Raw genomic sequence first — 11,946 nt, forward strand, 5'->3', positions numbered from 1 at the left:
CTGAGAGGAGAGGTACGTATCAGCTCCCTGCGAACATCACCATGTCTGTGCCCTAGTCCTTGCTACACTGTGTGTAGGAGTACACCTTGGACTGTCTCTGAGCTGTCAGCATTGGCTTGTTTAGACGTGAACAGGATGATCTGTTTGAGCCCTATAACCCAGTAGATTAACTGTTGTGGCGTCTCATGCTCGTTCTGTTTGGTGCAATTTTTGAGACTGGAGAAACCCCTTGAGCTCAGCTACTGTGATGTCATCCTTATATATATATGCATGCCCTTGAAGTGTTATACCACCTGCGAGCACTGAGGTTAATGTCGAGTCACACAACACACTGTCTATCCACTGATGGAGCTAATGTACGGGCCTAGATAAGACCATCAATGGAATCTTTCAAATCTAACAATTTAACCATCCCCATATCCTCAGACTCAAGCAAAGGCTTACTATACATAAAAGCATTGATCAAATCAAAACAACCCTCCTCATTATACACATCAAGCTCTGATGGATCTTTGTCTGGTACCTGACCCACGGTGTTGGCGACCTTAAAGAGTTCCTCAGCCGACAGAACAAGCAGGCACTTCCTAATGTCGCACACCAGGCTCTTCCTCCTGTTGTCGACATGGCAACCTCTTCCTCTATCACTCACGCAGGTACGCAGTCCCAGATGTCTAATTCACAGCCTCCGCTCTCACTCTGATGTCCTGGAACACAGCCTCAACTTCTGGTTGATCCCAGATGTCATAGAACACTAGATCAGCTCCTAACCAACAGGTGGCACTGATCCTGGGCGAGTCCCCAAAAATCTGTTACAAATCCCAGGCATGGGACCGAGTAAACAGATAATAATTTGTGTAAAACAGGTTCTAGATAGCACCTTTTTTTCTAAGAGTGTAGGCCTTCATGAAATGTTGCACTGTGTCAATCAATTCATGTCCAGTTAAATTTAAAAAATGAAACTGAGATACATTAAGTCATCTTTATTGCATAGCGAGTACATCTTTAGAAAATGAATATTTCATAAAATATTTTAAAGTTAATATATACATTAATACTAGAATGTTGCATATAGTGTGTTAAAAGTCAACCAATCCACTGGCTATAGATTACACACACTAACCCTAGTCCTAATTCTAACCCTAAACCTAAACCCACAGCCTAAAATAGCCTTTTTACGAGTGAGGACTGGCACTGTCCTCACTTCTCAGAATTTTAGTTGGTTTACTATTCTTGTGAGGACTTTTGGTACTCACAAGTATAGTAAAACGTGTCCACACACACACACAAACACACACACACACACAGTGCAATCAGATAGTCATCCAGACGCTCCCATGAGCTTTTTGCTGACAGGATGAGTCAGCAAGTGACATGTCCAGCTCCGCTCTGTGCTGCAGCCAGCGGTGTAGCTCCTCCCTCAGATTCCCGGGACCTCTTCCGGCTAAAGCCATTGGGAATAGGTTATGTAGGAATAAATGTTCCAAACAGTTTGGCATGACTCCAATGAAACATGTCACCCGTGGCTATTAGCATATTAGCATACCTTCTAGCATACAGTCACAGTGTCAGTCTGGTCATCCTCCAGTAGTCCTGCTATGCAGAGGTAAGGCATGGCGATGGGGTGGAGGTGGGGGTGTGTCTGGTTGGGGAGGGGGAGGTCTGAGTAAGAGGGGGTAGGCGGAACACCCGTCTGCAGGATGAACTGCTGCAGGTTACACTGCCTCAGCTCCTTGTTCAACTCTCCTGGAGGGAAGGGACAAGATGTCATGTTATTTCAGTGTCAAACATAGACAATTTCATGTAAACTTTATTGTTAAAGGGGCAGTGCAGTTAAAAACATGATTTTCCTGATTTTTTTATATGATGTTGCCACACTATGAGGTCGAAATAACACTCTAAAATTGTGAAAATGATGATAATATAGAAGGATCTCATCTGATACTAGTCTGGTAATGAGGGTTGTAGACACATGGGGGAATAATAAACCAAAGATTCAGGGGAGGATGAGCATCCAAAATACTAATAGGGCCAGTTTCCCAGACACAGATTAAGCCTAGTCCTGCACTAAAAAGCATGCTCAATGGAAAATGTCCATTGAAATAATGTTTTAGTCCAGGACTAGTCTTAATTTGTCTGGGAAACTGGCCCATAAGGAAGCGTAGGGAAAGGCAGCTGTTCTATTATTACCACAGGAAGCCAAAGGCAAGTTTCCATCTCTGGGTAGACAGCACAGGTGTATTCTATGGGTGTCCTCTCAAGCTCAATAACTCCTCTTCATTGCTCACCTGCTATGACAGGATACAGTTAACCCCCAGGCTGCCGAGTTATACAATGTACTCCCTCTGGGTTTACAGTGTCAGATATACAGAATAATCCCCAAAAAAGTTCTATAGAATGTGATACAACCATCGTCAAACAAAGGTCTATCCTAGGTTGCTTTCGCTGGGTTTAGCTCTTGTGAGACGTTTAGCAGTGAGTTTGACTTTGTCAGTTATTCTGTGTCATTGAACACAATGAAGGGTTTATAGTCTGAACGCTACACTCTTAGAAAAACAGGTGCTATCTAAAACCTAAAAGGGTTCCATAGGAGAACCCTTTGAAGAACCCTGTTTGGTTCCAGGTAGAACCATTTTGGTTCCAGGTAGAACCCTATTGGGTTCCATATAGAACCCTTGCCCAAGAGGGTTCTACATGTAACCCAAAATAGTTCTACCTGGAACCAAAAATGGTTCTACCTGGAACTAAAAAGGGTTCTCCTATGGGGACAGCCAAAGTACCCTTTTGGAATCCTTTTTTCTAAGAGTGTAGGATGAAAATCTGTATTTCAGTGGGGTGAGATTACAAAAAATGCATGTACATGGCATAATGGCATTTGTATGGAGTGAAAGATAGACCATTTGGGTATTGTGTCTCCTATTCATTGTGAGAGCATCAGTACACTCTTAGAAAATAAGGTGCTATTTAGAACCTAAAGGGGTTATTCGGCTGTCCCCATTGGAGAACCCTTTGAAGAACCCTTTTTGGTTCCAGGTAGAACCCTTTTAGTTCCAAGTAGAACCCTTTTGGGTCCCATGTAGAACCCTTTGGGTTTTTACATTAAACCCAAAAAGGGTTCTACCTGGAACCAAAAAAGGGTTTTACCTGGAACCAAAAAATGGGTCTCCTATGGGGACAGCTGAAGAGTGTAGGCTAGTAATCTTTGATCTAATACAATTGGACAGGTTAGACTTTCCACATAAGAGGGATTTATTGGCGAGACAAGGGAAATGGTTCAATTCCCATTGGGATCTTTATTAAGCTGTAACATAAGGCATCCATAGTAGGAACTAGGAAGTAGTCAGATCTCAGGAAAAACTTTTTATGTATTAAACTGTACCTGCAACTGTAATTCTGCAGTCTGCAATGCTTTCTCCGTCTCTGTCAATGACATGTCCAGCTCCACCCCCTGCTGAAGCCGATTGTGTAGCTCCTCCCTCAGTGGTCCCAGGGCCTCCTCTTGCTGCGGGGTGCCTGGACGAGAGTTCCGTCTGTGGGACTCGACCCGAAAGTCCTGCCCCATCCTGGATGAATGGGTCTGGAGGTCCTTGAGCCGGAAGCTGTATTCATCCATAGAGGCGTAGAGTTGGCGCAGACGTCCGTGCATATCTGTACGGCCAATACAACTCGGTTTTAGTTCCTGGATGGTCCTACTGTATATGAGTGTAGGCCTACATATTCCTACATTACACACGGTATTGCTGCATAAGTTATGTGTAACATATACTGATATCCTAGGATATGCCTTCTAAATTGCCCCTGAGGGGATTGATAGTTGTATTGAAGTGACAGGAATTGAATGGACTACATACCCTGCTCCTTGTCCTTCTCTTGCTGCATCTGTTCCTCCCAGTACTCCCCATGCATCAGCTCTGCCTCATTCTGCCTCAGCCTTGTCTGCAGCACATCCAGCTCCTCCACTAGGCCCGGAGTCAGGCCTGGGACAGGAGTTACAGGCCTCCCCAACTCCCACACCTCTGCATCCCTTTCCAAAGCCACCAGCTGGGCCTCCAGGTCCTGTAGCATCTCCTGCTGCTGCAGCACCTGCCTGAAGACCTCCTCCTTGGACGGGTCGGACTGGGAGAGCGGGGGAGGGGAGGCGGTGGGGGTAGGGGTAGGGGTGACCAGGGACGGAACAGGCGAAGCCCTGGGCTCTGGTGAGGCTCTTGGACTAGGTGACCAGGCCTTGTTAGCTTTAGTCCTTCTGGGGATTGTAGAAGGACCAAGGTTGAAGGTGAGGGCCTTCTTCGGCTCTCGGCATCTGTGGGGCACGGGTGTAGGGTGCCTGGGCAAAGGATGGACCCTATCCAGGGTGGGTCTGTTAGGTCCGTCAGTGCTGGAGGGGCCCGTACGACGCAAGATGAACTGGACCTCGTTGGCCAGCTGACCCAGATAGGACAGAGACTCTAAGGGACAGTCATCAGCCACAAGCTGCATCTCTGTGCCTCGTAGCTTCTTGATGAGAACATAGCGACCCGTCTGACCTGTGGAAAAAACACACCAAGGCAGGAGTGAGATTGGAGGGAATAAGCTGATAAACTGTGCTCAAAAAGCTTTGAAATTACTGACCAATAGCCTGTGCGAGGGAGATGACCACATCCTGACAGGAAGTCTCCAGCGATAGGCCGCACACCACCCTGACCACGCCCTCCACCCACACCTTCAGCTCCATCTTGGCCTGTCAATCAAACTCAGAGGAACATGGCCACCACAGCATCCACCTGTGAGAGAGGAGGGGAAGACGTCAATATACTGAGTTCAAATAATAAACTATTTCACAGTAACAAATCAACCTATAACCCCTACTCCTAGGCGCAAATATGTCAATGGAGGAAATCAGTTCGTTCCTGTATTCCCTTAACTGGAGCTGAAGATTTCAACAGGAAACCTCACACTCTTCTCTCATGGAAAAAATGTGACCATCCAACTCTGCAATCCTACACCTACAGTCCTGTACCTGTCATCTGTGTTGACGCCTGACCAGAGAAGGCAGAACTGACCAGAGAGTGAGGCGAGGGCAGGAGGAGGTGTATTGTGTTAGATTCTCATGGTGTCAATATCCTGGTATGAGCAAAAACCATTTAAATGCGGATCTGCACCTAAGAATTTGACAGGAAAAAATGGCTTCCTACGTTGTAAACCTAGAGACAAAACGTAATACCTCTGTGGAAGAACTGGAGGATGAGATAGGAAGAAGAGGAAGAGGAGGACACAAACACCAAGGCAGCCTAAGAATGTTGCTCCTCAAAAGGCCAACACCTCTCCATCACGATTGACAATTCCACAGTGTCCCCCTTCCCAGAGTGCAAAGAACCTTGGTGTGAGCCTGTACAACACCCTGTCGTTCTCTGCAAACATCAAAGCAGTGACTCGCTCCTGCAGGATCATGCTCTACAACTACTGTAGAATACAACCCTACCTCACACAGGAAGCGGCACAGGTCCTAATCCAGGCACTTGTCATCTCCCATCTGGACAACTGCAACTCGCTGTTGGAATGGCTCCCTGCTTGTGCCATCAAACCCCTGCAACTTATCCAAAATGCTGCAGCCCGATTGGTGTTCACCCTTCCCAAGTTCTCCCATGTCGCCCCGCTCCTCCGCACACTCCACTGGCTTCCTGTTGAAGCTTGCATCCACTACAAGACCATGGTACTTGCCTACGGAACAGCAAGAGGAACTGCCCCTCCCTACCTTCAGGCTATGCTCACACCCTACACCCCAACCCGAGTACTCTGTTCTGCCACCTCTGGTCTCTTGGCCCTCCCACCCCTACAGGAGGGCAGTTCCCGCTCAGCCCAGTCAAAGGTTTTCTCTCTCCTGGCACCCCAATGGTGGAACCAGCGTTCCCCTGAAGCTAGGACAACAGAGTCCCTGTCCATCTTCTAAAAACATCTGAAACCCTACCTCTTCAAAGAGTATCTTAAATAATCCCACAGCACCCACCCCCCAGCACCCCTTCCTCCCCCCTCCCCCCCACCCCCACCCCTTTACTAGCTCTGACTTGATGATAGCTGCTTTATTGAGGGAAAATGTACTTACAATGACGGAGATATGTGGTTGTCCCACCTAGCTATCTTAAGATGAATGCACTAACTCTAAGTCGCTCTGGATAAGAGTGTCTGCTAAATGACTAAAATGTAAATGTAAACAACCCCCTGGGTGTTTTTCATTTCAAAAACGTTCATTTCAGAAACCCCAGGTACCCTGTTCACATTTCTTTCACAAATCTGACCACGACTGGATTAGTACTACAAATTATATTAATACATTGGATTGATATAGTACTTTTCTAGGACCCAAAGACGCTTTACAATAGTAGTGAAAACAATATGAAGCTATTGCTTAACCTTCACCTGCACAGTCATTTAAGATATGTGAAAGGGAGTGAACTAGAGCAGAATTGAGGGAACAACTGCCTGGAATGAAATACGGCCCTCGTATTCCCCTTCTCTCCCCAACATGCCCTACTTTCCTCTCCCTTGAACTCTGTTGCTCTACATTCTATCTCTCTCTGAAACACCGAGAGGGAGACGTTTGATGAAGATTTACATCGTTGAGGAGAGAGAAAGAGAGAGATAAACAGAAACAGGAGAGACCGCTTTGGACATCTCCTTTCCCTATTAAAGACATTCCTAACACGTTTGTGGCACAAAGCACTGGTTTTATACACATGTTGGCACAGATTAATACACCATAAAAAATGGTGTTTCATTGTGGAAAAAACTAAAATGACTAATAGTTTTCATTTCAGGCTACACACAAATATATTTTTTTTTGGGGGGGGTTCTTTGTGGAACCATAATGACCCAAAGAACCCCTTGAGCTCTTCACTGGTTCTTTACAGTTCACAAAAGGGTTCTTTGCTCTTTTAGTGCTAATTAAAATATTTTGGGGCGTGGATTGCGCACTTTTTACTCATCTTTGAGTGAGAATGTCATTCCAGTTGATCTAATGTGTTGTGTTATGCCTTTACATATTATATATGACTATGGCAGGGTTTCCCAAACTCGGTCCTGGGGACCCCAAGGGGTTCACGTTTTGGTTTTTGCACTAGCACTACACAGCTGATTCAAAGCTTGATGATGAGCTCATTATTTGAATCAGCTGTGTAGTGCTAGGGCAAAAACCAAAATGTGCACGCCTTGGGGTCCCCAGGACCGAGTTTGGGAAACGCAGGACTATGGCCAGTGATGATGTCTTGTGAAAGACTCACGTATGGCCTTGTGTCAATTGAGAAGAGTTGACTAAATCAGGCACTAGCTCTCAATTCACTCCTCAGGGACCCCCAGCTGGTCTAGAGGTAGCTCACTTGATTCAACTTGTCAGTTAACACAATAATAACACCTATGAAATTTTAACAATAAAATATGGCTGTGGTTCTTCAAACGGATCTACAAATAACCTTTGCGATTGAGGAAGGTTCTTTATAGAACCATTCTCCATAAAGGTTCTATAAAGAACCAGAAAGGGCTGTAACCATAGCAGAACCCTATTTTGGTACTATATAGAACCTTTTTGAATGGTTCTTTATAGAACCTTAGGAAATTGTTATTTATAGCGCCATACAGGTGCCCCTTTCAAAAAAAGGTTCTATATAGCACCAAAAATGGTTCTGCTATGGTTACAAGCCAAATAACCCCTATCTGGTACTATTTAGAACCATTTATTTTTAGAATAGTCGTCTTTACGACTTTAAATGTGCCAAAATGTCTCTGGGACATTTAAACATGTCCAATATTCTTGTATATGCACTGTCTATGAGGTTTTTTAAGTTAGAGATGCAACTGTTCAGGTAATAATTTAACATAGCTGAGTCTTTTGCCTTACGACAAGTCAGTAGTAGTTAGCCCAGATCTCTGACAGACAGTGACAGTGACAGAGTGCAGGGTAAATGCAGGATGTAGGTAGGATTTGCTACTCTCTCTCACAGGCATAAGGTTACAATGCCTGCTTTCTTTGAAAGGTGATACCACAGAGACACCACTACCACCACCACTGCAGAAACACACACACATGCACACATACATTGTTGAGTTTTTTTTTCTATATTTTACACACACATTGTTTGAAAAGGGAGGATAGCTCATTATTCAGAGTCCCTCTTGAGAGAGAGAGAGAGAGAGAGAGAGAGAGAGAGAGAGAGAGAGAGAGAGAGAGAGAGAGAGAGAGAGAGCACGTAAGAGATGCAGGTATGCAGAGTTTCAGGTGTTTCCAGCCCCACCAGCTTCAGTAGAAATCTCCCCTATAGTGAGTTGTCCATTTCCGAGGCGGAACTGAAGACCTGCTGGTAGGTTAGCTAAGTGGAGGAATGGAATGTAGCAATGATAGACTGACATTCCTTAGGGCACCTCCCCTCCTACACATACTGTACCTCCACACCACACTGTCTGTTTACAAACACATCTCAGGGAGGAGAGTATATGCAGTTCACTCTAGTTTAAACAGAGGTGGTTTGGTTTGACTATTACCTGAGATAAAGTTCAAGGTGATTGTTACAAGACATATTAATGTTTGTTTGGCTATTTGTATGTAAAGATGTACAGTTTAAATTTGAGAGTGCAAATGTTATCAGATGCCAAAAAATGTAAAATAATCTAGGTTGTATACCTGCACACCAAATGAAATAGATGACTCTGAAATGAAAATTGGGAGAAGACTAGTGCTCTCCCACTAATTGAGTGATGTTGCAGAGGTAGTTGTAGGAAGCTATTTTTTATTATTATTCTTTAATTATTCAGGGGAAACCCATTGAGACCATGGTCTCAATCCCAAGGGTGCCCTGATCACAACAATACAACAACCAATACAATGTAAAACAAAATCTCAGAGTAACCTCAAGAGTTAACCAACCCGTGAACGGATTTGGTAACTCATGTTTTTATACTTCAACAACAAAGTTAGGTAAGTTGGAAACTTGTGTAGTAGACAAAAAGGGAATAGTGAAGTGATCTACGGGTCTTTAATGAGGACCAGCCAACCTTTTGATACAGGATGCAGTGATGAGTATTAGAACTGTCACCTGTGATAAAGTGAAGGGCACTATGGTAGACGGCATCCAAAGGTTTAAGAGCAGTGGCTGCTGCATTCTGGTAAATTGTGTCACCATAGTGAAGAACTGGCAGGAAAGTTGACTATACAATCTGATTCCTACTGTTTAGGGAGAGGCAAGATCTATTTCTAAAAAAAGAAGCCCACTTTAAATCAGTATGTTTTTTAAACGTTAAATCCTTGTCAATCCAAAAGCCCAGATATTTATAGGCGAGAAACCGATCGATGGGAGAGCCAGTCAATTGATAAGTATGTAGTCCATCTAAAACATTTTTGTGAGAATGAAAGAAAAACATATATTTAGTCTTGCCCACAATAAGTACAAGTTTTAAACCAACCAGGGCATTTTGTAAGGAAACAAAGTCCGATTGCAGCTCTAACAAGAATCTGACACGCGTCAAATCAGTTTCATTGATCTTCTGATTTTGTGTAAGAATAATGTTCTTTATACAAATCTTTACAGGAGACCTACTGATCGTAACAGTTTGTTCAGGGCTGATAGCTGTCACCCGCTTCCCTTGAAAAATAATTTGCCCTACAGCCAATTCTGTAGAATCAAAATAATTTGCAAAAAACTATCAGATTTCAAGGAGAGGGGTTACAAAAATGATCAGATTAATACTGCCATTGAGAAAATCCAAAACAAATCGAGACATGATCTCTTTCAAGGACACTCTCGCAAAAAGAAGCATTCTTGCGTTCTTACTACCTGCTATTCAAAGTGCTCTGAACAAATTAAGGGAATGGTTCACAAACATTGGCGCATTCTAAGATCCGATGACAGTATCAGCAATGTGTTTTCGGACCCTCCCTTGGTCGTATTCTCGCGTGGCAGAAATCTCAGAGATCAGTTGGTAAACTCTGATTTACCACCCCAAAATACCCCTGCACAATGTCTATTTGCGCCTCTACCGGATGGAAACTGCAAGTGTTAATGGCTGCGCTCAATGCAATGGCACTTACAAATGTAGATCCTTCAAACACCCCCAAACAGGGAAACAGATCCAATCAAAGGTGTTATCACGTCCTTCACTAAGGCAGTTATTTATCTTATAACTTGTCCTTGTGGTAAAAATTATGTGGGTAAAACGAACAGCGAATTAAAAGTACGAATCTCGGAGCATCGTCGCACCATTAGGTGCAAAAACTCGACGTACCAAGTTGCAGCCCACTTTTTAGAAGCGAACCACTCGATTTCGACCCTTCGTTATATCGGTATTGAACACTTCACCCTCCCTAGGAGAGTGGGTGACGTCGATCATTTATTGTTAAAACGAGAGGATGCCTGGATCTTTAGTTTAAAGACCCTTGTTCCCTTCGGTCTCAACGTAGACTTTGATCTGAAGCCATTCTTGTGATTATTGTGATTTTGCTATTCATTGTAAACGTTTGTAGGCCTATGTAGCCAAATTATATCTATGATCATATGCTATCCATTTATGTTTTTTATATGTTCTATTTATATCTGTAAAATAACCAATGATATCAAGCCATCCGGCCATGATTACAGACACCTGTGTGTGTCCTTTGACACTATATCAACTAGTGACCCGCAGTGTTTGTCATTATACCCTGATGAAGACAGCTTGTCTTAGATTATTAAATGATTGCATCTGAGCTCTTAGAGTGTGCAGCTCTCCTTTTCTTTTTCAAGTGCAGCTCTGACAACGCCTGGTCTACAGGTGGGGCTATGGCATACATAACAGTATCGTCTGCAAACAGATTAATATTACACGTTTTAACAGATAGACCAATATAGATCAATATTATTTATATGCATCATAGCTTATCTTCCCAGACAAAGAAGAGTACTGTATTAGTGGGCACTGAGTTATAACCATAGACTGACAACAACCTGAGGCAGAATCACACACACCCTTTAACACACACACATGAACAGTGATTTGCCATCATAAAAATAAGAACACTGTTTGCAAACAATACAGTAGCTTATTAATTTAATTACACCCATGTGATACAGCAGCTAACGTATGTAGGTTAGATGTTTCTAAATGCCACTTTCTGTGATTTAAAAACCTTTTCCAATATTGGCCCAACTCTTTGAGATAGACAATGTTTTGGTACGGCAGTCAAATTTGGGGTCAATTTCAACTCAGTCAAATAAGGAAACTAACACAACTGTAATTTGTGAAATGTTGTCATTATTTCTATTATTTCCAATAAAATATTCAAATGTATTCCCAGGTCTGGGTTTAATAGAGTTGACTCCAACCCTTGTTGAGAAATCAAAATTGCTCTTGTGAAAGTCTTACCTGTCTCCATTCAATGTTAGCCAGCAGCAAAAGCTCCTACACTCTGATTTACACCAGACAGAAGGAAGACAAACCTGTTAATACAACAGAGTTCGAGGTTTACTCTTACTTTCCCTGTTGGTTTAGGCTTCCTTTTAGTTGGTTGCCTGACTCTTCACTTCGATAAGTCCAAGTGGAAAGGATTTCCGAGCATACAAAAAGTCAAAAAGCTGTACGTTGAAATATGTAATGTGTAGTTGTAGCCCAGATTGGGGAGAGCGCAAGAGAGTGAAATGGTGCTCTGGAATGCAGCCCTCCCAGGCACACTGTCTGACTGACACTGGAACTAGACTGGTTCAGACTCTCTCTCTCTCTCTCTCTCTCTCTCTCTCTCTCTCTCTCTCTCTCTCTCTCTCTCTCTCTCTCTCTCTCTCTCTCTCTCTCTCTCTCTCTCTCACAATGAACTCACTCTGTGATCTAGCCTTGTTCCTCCTTCATTGAAGGTAGTAGCAAAGGGGAGTGTTTTCATTCTGACTAACACACACACACACACACACACACACACACATTCCAGGCTTCGTTGTTGTGTATAATACCATCCTCCAGAAA

General features: G+C 43.5%; 1 protein-coding gene across 4 annotated transcripts; it reads right to left on the reverse strand.

Annotated features, from left to right (window-relative positions):
• Positions 1-984: 984 nt before the first annotated feature.
• Positions 985-11,663, reverse strand: LOC121582255 (ras association domain-containing protein 7-like). 4 transcript variants are annotated; one of them, XR_006003339.1, is made up of 7 exons: positions 11,468-11,663; positions 4,606-4,757; positions 3,849-4,520; positions 3,377-3,645; positions 2,188-2,285; positions 1,544-1,743; positions 985-1,441 (listed from the first exon to the last, which is right to left on the reverse strand). XR_006003339.1 is itself a non-coding variant. In XM_041897934.1 (5 exons), the coding sequence occupies exons 2-5, from the start codon at positions 4,706-4,708 to the stop codon at positions 1,735-1,737; spliced, it is 1,053 nt and encodes a 350-aa protein (XP_041753868.1). In that variant the 5' UTR covers positions 4,709-4,757; positions 11,468-11,663; the 3' UTR covers positions 985-1,734. The 4 variants fall into 4 exon arrangements, 1 of the variants encoding a protein (XP_041753868.1); XR_006003337.1 differs by having other exon boundaries at positions 985-1,743; XR_006003338.1 differs by having other exon boundaries at positions 985-1,743; positions 11,359-11,663.
• Positions 11,664-11,946: the final 283 nt, after the last annotated feature.

This window comes from Coregonus clupeaformis, chromosome 15, assembly GCF_020615455.1.
Source record: "Coregonus clupeaformis isolate EN_2021a chromosome 15, ASM2061545v1, whole genome shotgun sequence".
NCBI classification, from domain to species: Eukaryota; Metazoa; Chordata; class Actinopteri; order Salmoniformes; family Salmonidae; genus Coregonus; species Coregonus clupeaformis.